Here is a 9,304-nt window from a genome sequence, read left to right on the forward strand (position 1 = left end):
TAAGGATAGATCACACAATGAAATCTGTGGCATGGCTTTTAATGATGTACATAGAGAGACATAGACACTCCTTTAGCTGTGACACAGACAACAGACCAATGAACCAATTCTACCCATATCTAACCTGGGTAAATTATTACTTTATTACTGTCTGTTAAGGAAACGTGATGGAAGTGATTCATGGAGGAGAATGGGTGGCCTAGGCAGCTGCATCACTTCATCTCACCATAGCTGACAACTCTCAGAAATTCTTCAGAAAGTTCCTGCATACATGAATGTTCCTGTGCTAATAGCAAACAACTCCAGTAAAAGTGCTACCTTTTCATAGCAAGTGAAAATTGTATCTTTCTGGGTTTCCTGAAATCTGTGTCAGTTTCACACACTTCTTGAGTCTTCTTGGACGAGGGGCACATCTTCCAATTTTAGGAAAGAACTACAGGATAAGAACTCATAAAAGCCATCCCAGTAAATACAATAAGCATGCTTAGAAAAAGCACTTCAGCACACAACTGTTTTTAATTTAAAAATTAAAATGTATGAAATATCAGTTGTATTATCACTAGTACGATAACTTTCAAATACATGCATCAAATATGATTGAATTTTTTGGTTTAACTAGCTTAGAAAATTTCAATGAATGGTACAAGCAAATAGCAATACATAATGTGTATTGTGAAGTAGATATATAATATAATATTTATGAAAATTATTGGCAGGGTAGTAATAAATACAATATCAGTGAGGATGGGAATGAGGCTCAGGGTAAAATGCCTTTCATGCATGATGGATTTGAGTTTGGAAATCTAAAACAAACAAACAAACAAACAAACAAAAGCATAAAGCAGTGAGTATGCTGCCATACTATTACCTCAACTTTGGAAGGGTAAGAAAGTTATGTCCAAGAAGTTCTGGGACAACCAGTTGAACAATCAGGAAGCTCCAATTTTAATGAGAGAACAAATCTCAATAAACATGATAGGGAGCAGCTCCTCCACCCACAGAATATCAGAATATCACAGTTTTATTAAAAATGGTGGCACAGATTACCCTGCTGTTATTGAACTGGAAGGTTTTTGAGCCAGAGTTGTATTTAGTTAAAGGTAGAAATATTTGTATAGTCTAGAGAGTTTGATTTATATTGTAGACTGAAATAAAACTGCTTCTGCTCCATATTTATTTGCAGAAAAGCCATTGTTAGGAAGATTACAATTCATTTTATTTTGTTTTCTCCTTTATATTTCTGTTATTAATAAGATGTGACTGTCTATGTTAGGAATTCAAAACTGTGTTTAAAATACAATTTAAATTACAAAATTTAAAGATTTCCTTGTCTTTTTCTGTATCATATGGATTAGTAGATGATACTCTCTTCTTCTAAGTTAAAAAACTCAAGTAAATAAAAAAAATAGATCATTGCAAATTACTAAGAATTAAGCATAAGATACAGACAGTAACAAATTAAAACAGCAATGGTCACTATCAAAAGCTACATGTGAAGCGAACAGACCGTGAAAACTAATCCCACTTTAAGGCAATTTTGTGATATGAGTGTCAAAGAGATTCACACACAGAAAAAAGAAACAAAGGCAAGACTTTCAAAGCTTACCTCAAATGCACTATTAGGTTTGCATAGTGAATATTTATGGGAAAATGTTCATTTTAGCCATATAGGAGAAGTTGTGAGAGGGTAACCAACCAACTTGAAATAAAAGAGGGCATTTTGTTCTATTTATAAGTATCTATCTTCAAAAAGAAGTAATTTAACAATGCCTTATTCAAGTTCTGAAGAACTCATCTCATTTGAATAAATATGACCATCCAGCTCCGACTTACTCTTCTTTTCCATATTGAAAAATGGGCTGTCTTTCACAAGTAGAGGCCTGCACAAAACTGGGCTTGTCATTAATCAATCATTGATGTTAAAGTGTCTCAAATGACCTTGTTACTGTCTAAGAAGTCACTGGTAGTAGACAGTACTGGAGGAGGTGGAGTCATCTTTAATTTGCCCTTGTATCAGAGATCAGTTTATACAAATAACCATGTTTCTAACTCTGGTTGCCCCAAACTGTCACAAATAACTACAAAAAAGCAAGAATCAGGAGAGTATATATTTGGAAAAAAATAACTGAAGTGCATCTTGGTTGATGGAAATAAGTGGGCCTGAAATAGGAATGTCATAAAAACGTATCACATGCTTATATAAAATCATCAAAAAAAATCACATGAAAGGGAAAAAACATGACAAATAACTCGGTTTAACTACAGCTGGTCATAGCAAACATAAAGCATAGTTCATTTTCATTCCCATCTGATCAGAGTACAATAAGGATTCACGGGAGGCCCATGACGATTTTATTGGAAATCTTGCCAATTATGATTTCTGAGTATAAGGCAGAGGTTCTAATTTTGTTTGTAGTAAACACTTTTGGGAGTCAAGTACCAGATATCATAAATATCAGATATTTATATAACAATTTATAATATTAACAGATTGAGAGTTATGATATAACAGTGCGAATAAATTTATGGATATGGATTACCACAAGAGATAATGTAGTCAAGAATAGCAGCATTAGGAAGACTGAGAAACACTAATTTGAGGAAGGAATGTTTAGGATAGTAATTTTGAAGTGATGTTAATACCTATTACATCCACTGCTTGGGCAGAACACTTTTCGGCCTCAAAAATAGAGAGCTATTTTTCGTAATGTATTAAATTTATTTACACTCACAATCATCTTGTGTTTTTGTGGTTAGGTGAATAGTAAATAAACTTGAAAAATAAGGATCACAGTATTTAGGACACTATGAAGCTTCTAGTACATTGAAAAAGTCCCCAGTACTTATTAATTTCAAGTATTTGTCAAAACTGTTTTTGAATGAGAGAGTATAATATGGATTTGTGCCTAATAATAGTCCATGAATTGGACATTCTAGTAAAGATTTCTATGTTCATTGTTTCTATTATAAACATAGTGTTAGTTTTTTTGTGAAACAGAAGAACGGATGCTCAAAAGAAAATCATTGAATAATCCTTGAAACTCTATATTAATTTGGAAAGAGCCTTGTAAATTCTGGCCAACATCTTCTCTGTTAATTCTCATATTTTTGCAGTCAATCTCTTCCAAGACATTATTTCCATTTGTCTTGTGACAAGTAAATATTTTGGGTTCTTTCTGAGTCTCTGGTAGTACCTGAAGTAGAGATAATTTTTCATAACAAAGTTTACAGTAAGAAGCACAAAGCCTATAGAATTATATTTACATGATGCAATAAGATGAGAAGTATCTGTGAGCTCATGACAAATGCAAGACTTTCCTGGCTGTATATTTCTCCTGTCACCCAGTGTTACAGAGGGTTTAACTCAGTGCAAAAGGAGACTTCTTATTCAGTACTCTAAAGGGACTATTATTCATATTTGGAGCAAAATTTCAAGGTTTCTCATACAAAACCTCTGGATATTAATACGACAATTATTTTTTGTATATTTGAGAAGAGTAGATTGATTAAGTGAAGTGATTGTTTCTCATTTTGTTCAAGTTAGTGATAATGATGTAACTGATCAACAAGAAGCAGTGGTAAAAATCATACATTTTAGATACATTCTACCAATCATAGAACATAGATATATGCACGTGAGATCTGACTTCAGAGGTAGGAAAATTCTTGTAAGTTGTCATAAAAGGATCTAAGGTTGACTTTCTACAACAATTTGATGGCTAATGAATAAGCCACTATTTAAGGACATGCAAATGGCATGGTACAATTAAATATTTTATCTGATATTTTAGAGTGAATTTTCTACTTGACCATAAACATAGATTGATTTCAATACAGTTTTCTAGTTCTGCCCTCATAGATCTTATATATGTCAATTGTCTAATGTCTAACTATATTTCTTTTCTCTTTTATAATCCCAAGAACATGGACTATTATAATGTTCTTGAACATAAAGAACCAACGCACTAAAGAATTATTTGTAGAAAGAATACACATACTACACATCTTTAAAAGTTATTTCATTGCATCTAAACCAATATTATCACCTCCAACCTATATCTGTAAAACTCAAAATTATAGAAACTGACTTAATGCTAAAGATGAATTTTCATAAGAGACAATGTAATAGTAATTTTCTGCTTCTTATACCATCTTCCTTTGTATATAAATTTTATTTTAAGTTGGAAGTATTTTAATGAATTTCAGTATAATATACATTGAAATGAAGATATTTTAAAAATTGCTGAGAATATGTAAAATATTTCCATCCATATGAAACAAACATTATATCAGCAATTTTATAAAAAAACCCTATCTGATTGCTACAAAGCATGCTATGGTTTATTTATCTCTTAAATTGAGGTTTACTTCGCATACTATAAAGAATAAAGGATAACTTTGACAGTTTGTCTTCATACTCAACTTTATTTAAAATGAAGTTCTTTTCCTGCCCTTATATAATAGTGAGAACTTTCAACAAAAGGCATGCTTCATAACTGCATTCAACTCTTATTCTTTGCAAATGATATTCAACCTCAAACCAACCCCTAAATATCTAATTTGAGATATGGTTAGTAGAATGTATTTGTAGTGTACCTACATTACCATCTAGCTAGTTGTCATATGTTAGTCTTGTCTATTATATTAGTCAGTGGGAAACAGTATAAACTTAACCAGATATCATCATAGTTATGATTAGAGATTCAAGATTACCACAAAATTCTGTAACATATCAGAATCTTAAGATTTAAGTATGTTTAAGAAGTGTGATGAATCGCAAATTTTTTAGGTAGCTCAGAGATGATTATCCATTTTAACTTACCCTGCCTTCAGTGAGCATTGATGGTAGCAGCAATGTTAAAGTAAAAAACATCACCAAGAAGGAAGTCTTCACTGAAACCAATCAAAGAGGATGTCTTAGTTTTAGTAAGTAGTGTTGGAGACACAAAGTTTAACCACAGTATTAATAGAAGTTATGTCCACACAAATAATTATGTGTGACAATATCTTTAACAGTACCACTAGAAAGGAAAGAGATAGTATGGGGGTCTATGTAGTTTCATTGTTCCTGGCTTGCCTCTAATACAAATGTTACTTAAGCTAATAGATTTTATTAAACTCTTATTTGTGTATTTGCCAACAGAGGAGAATTCCTAGTTTATTTAAACACACTCTGCTGATTATACATAGTATTCACTCTCACTCATTGCCAAATCGTACATCCCTTAGAAGTTATTAAGGCCACTAAGTGTAAAAACATTAGCCTTTGTGTTAGAACTCATAGAAATAGCTTACCTTGTAATTTGCATAGGTGGTATCTCATTTTGCATGGTGTGTGTACATTTTGCTCCTTCAAACTCCTTTTTAATTTGTATGTGAATTGCTTCAGATTTTTTTCTGGCTGAAATTCAATGCAGTCATTTCCCGCAAACAACAAGTTCAGTTTAAATTTGTTATTCCATTTACTGATTTTCTCTTTTCAAAACTTTCAGTATGCTTCATAATGCTCTCTTTACAACAATACTCTGTTTTTACATTGGCTTTTACTGGTAAAATTTGAGTCAGAACCTCACCATACACATATGTAATGCCTTTTACTTGCTTTTACTTAATTCATACAAAAAAAAAAAAAAACAGTCTGGGTTATCATTGCCTATACATTTCAGAATAATCCCATTTATTTTTCAACCAGGTGGAACAAAAAATAGTGAATTGCAAGTAAGACCCACACTTCATATGACACATTATGTCAAATGGGGCCATACAATCTATCATGGGAAGATGAGGAAATGTCATGAATCTGATTTTTCTCACCAACCGTATAGGTGCGTATATTGTTTCCAAATTGACCAGATTAATTCTTGAGGATTGCTGTGCAGTCCATAACTTTTCCATATATTTCAAAGACTGAGGCTGTAATGTGTCACTATCCACTGTTATCTTAACATTGTAACTACATTCATCAAAATTGTAACTTACATTCATGCTCCACAGTCTTAGATGTATTTTCTTATTTCATAGGCTTTTAGTTCATTCAGTTCCTGTTGCAAGCTTCTGTGTTTCTCTAGCTCTCTTTCTTATTTACATTGGGTAGAGGCGTGTCTTTAGAGCTTTGAAGCAAGACGTGGTTATCCTGCATTGGTTGCTCTTCCCAGCAAATTGAATTAATTGAGGAGTTTCTCTTGGATTCTAGTCTTTGAACATTAGAATATTTAAGATAGTGACATTGGACAGCAACTTTTATTAATTTTCCAGCATATTGATTGTTGGTCCAATAATCTCCTATTTTGTCTTTGTTCCTGGAGATTTCCTTCTATTCTTTTTTTAACCCAGCGATGTAGATAAGAGACTCATGGCCATTTTCCCTACTTGCCAAGCATTTATTTCACAAATAAATGCTTTCTTTCTTGTGTCTATTATAACTGCATTACTAATTACTTGTGTATTTTATCCAATCTTTCATATATACTACAATGTTCTCTTGCCATTGTGTTGGTCTCACATTTTTGAAGACATTAAATAATATATAAACATAAGTTTACATAATAAATTTCAGGTTTGTGAACATTTAGTATAGTATGGCTTCTCTTTCCTCTTTATAAAACAAGATGTATTTTTTGAAAGAAAAAATTATCCTTGACATTAATAAAAATGACTTGACACTTATGATTCAATTTGGGAGATTGTTGTGATAATATGAAAGGATTTTAGAAACATATCAGAATAAAACAGCAGTTAAATACTTCAGCAGTTAAACTGTATGAGAAAACACCTAGTAGAGAAAACACAAACCCTAAACACCAACAAGAATAATATCAAGCAAGCAACAAACAACAAACAGCATCCAAGCTCAAATATTTAACATGTCACTGCTATTCCATCAATTTTTCCACATATCATTTCACACCTTCAAGTATCAATTTCATTATCTCATCTTCTACTTTAGTAACCTACAAATCTTCCTTAGATAATTTTTTACCTCACATTCTGTTTCATGCGGTGCCCAAATATTTCAGTAGTATTTTGAGGAGAATAATACAGTTTGTGAATTTATTGTTTTAAGCTTATAACTAGACCTATACCTATATTACCTTTATTTCCAACATCCCTAGGACTATAAAGGTCAGGGCCTTTGGATTAAGAGGTGAATATCTGGATAAAGGAGATAAGATGTGGGAAACCAACAAAGGAACAAATGAAAAAGCAGGTATGTAGGCTTTTACTAGGGCTTTAGGAAAGAAATTAAAAAGGAGGAAAAAGAACAAGAGAGAAACACACAAAGGCTTAGTCAAAGATTATCAATGTGTTATATTTTTATATTAGGTAGTTCACTAAGGAGATTTAGAATTTTGAAAGTGAAAAATAGTAAGTACATAAATTTGCATGGGAAAGTGAATAAGGAATAACATAGGGATGGCAGAAGTAGGAATAATGTTTTGTGGGTTTGACAATTTTTTTTATGGATGTGAAAATTTATACTAAAATTTAGAAAATTATTTCATATTCTTATGCATAATTAGCTTCAATAATCTAAATGTTAGAACATTCTTTCCAAGATAATAAAAATGTTCTAAGCAGTACTCTTAAACACTGCAACTCGAGCAGATTCAAGTTTCAACATTTTAATTACTCAATTTCCAATTATATAGGATTTAGTATTCTGGGCTACTCCAAATAGCTTTTATCATTTTTCCAACTTTGCCATTAGCAGCACATTCAGTTTTTCTCGAAGGTTCTGGCAGGCTCCACTCCACTACAGGTGGTGTGTAGTACCACGGTACTGGCATCAAAACACCTGCGCTATATTTTAAATGCTAGCCTATGACAGGCTGTTCAAGATACCAACCTTAAACATGTTTGCATGGCCCCTTCAGTCATGGGCTTTCAAATGTCAATGAGGCTAAAATTAAACAAATATCCTCTCCTAGCCTACACAGTATCTAGCCTCAGCTGCTCTCTATGATTTTGTCATGAATTCAAGACTAATACTGCCTGTGTGCCTATTAAGCTACCACTTTTGGCTACCAGTATGAGGTAGGTTCCCCAGTAATATCTAGAACAAGGCTTCAGTGTGATAACTGTCAGGAAACACCTTCCAGAAGATTTCCCCTCCGTGATGCTGATCTCTTCTTAATCAAAGCTAATCTCTCAGATACAGCTGAACAGCATTTAGTGTTTTGAAAAGCAAAGGTGTCCATTTAATATTTATGGCATCTTGTTAATCACAGATCGAAACATCACCAAATAGCTTAATGACAGAGTCGTAAATCAAAATACCTAATGGCCCCTTGAACTTTAAAATTCCCTTTGAAAAATTCATAAGAAGGACTCCATCCAGGAGACTGCTCTCAACCATGCTTGTCATTCAAACTCCAGCAGAACACTAAATTGAGTTCTCAACACTCTATTTTCTAGCTGCAAATTCCAAAATTCATGCTAAAACACAGTCTGTCCTGTCACAACAGTACTCCAAACTCTTTCTATCAACTTGTTTCAGTTAGGATTTCTATTTCTACCATGAAGAATGACTAAATAAGGGTTTGTTTGATTTATACTTCATTATTGCTGATAATGATCTAAAAACTGTCAGGAGGGAACCATTACATGGTGGGTCCTGCATGCAGGGCCTGATGCAGAAATAAAGCAGCAGTGCTGAATATTGTCTTCTTTCATGTGACTTGCTGTAAAAGAGGTTTTTTTTTTTTTTTTTTCTGAATTCAAGAACACAAGCCCAGGGAGGAAGACCATCCAAAATGGTCTTGTCCTTATCCCACAAATTTCTAATTAAAATTTTATTTACAGACAGATATTTGGAGGTCATTTTCTCATATATGGATTCTTACTTTAAGACAATTCTTGTGTGTGTGTAACGTAGCATAGTTGATCACTGGCAAACACACCTATTTTATTTGATGTTAAGTTACTAAACTTAGCTTCCAGAGAAAACATTCCCAATTACATATCAAGCCCCCCACCCCTTTTATCGCAATGTATATTGTATATGTAGGTTATACAGAAGTTGCCAAGGGGTTAGGGAGGGTAAGAAGCTCAAAGAAGCTTATGGTCTTAAGTTTAGTATTTGACATAAAGATCAAGTGTCAATGTGATATTTATTTTAGGTATTATTTGATTCAGCTTCTCCACTTAAGATCCATGTCACAAGGACCTTGTCTTAATCTGACCTGAGGATTGCATCAGCTTGAGGGGAAGGCACAGATCCTGGCATCCATAATAAGGGTTGTTAGAAGTATGCCTATAGAGAAGTGCTTAGGGGAAAAATTAGTCATTAAGACTAGTAGTGAGT

General features: G+C 33.0%; 1 protein-coding gene across 1 annotated transcript; it reads right to left on the reverse strand.

Annotated features, from left to right (window-relative positions):
- Positions 1 to 2,340: 2,340 nt before the first annotated feature.
- Positions 2,341 to 6,058, reverse strand: LOC110312140. Its single transcript, XM_021185686.1, has 4 exons — positions 5,980 to 6,058; positions 5,296 to 5,401; positions 4,823 to 4,893; positions 2,341 to 3,194 (listed from the first exon to the last, which is right to left on the reverse strand). Exons 1-4 carry the CDS (start codon positions 5,983 to 5,985, stop codon positions 2,979 to 2,981), a joined length of 399 nt encoding a protein of 132 aa, XP_021041345.1. The 5' UTR covers positions 5,986 to 6,058; the 3' UTR covers positions 2,341 to 2,978.
- Positions 6,059 to 9,304: the final 3,246 nt, after the last annotated feature.

This window comes from Mus caroli, chromosome 17 (genome assembly GCF_900094665.2).
Source record: "Mus caroli chromosome 17, CAROLI_EIJ_v1.1, whole genome shotgun sequence".
Lineage (NCBI taxonomy): Eukaryota > Metazoa > Chordata > Mammalia > Rodentia > Muridae > Mus > Mus caroli.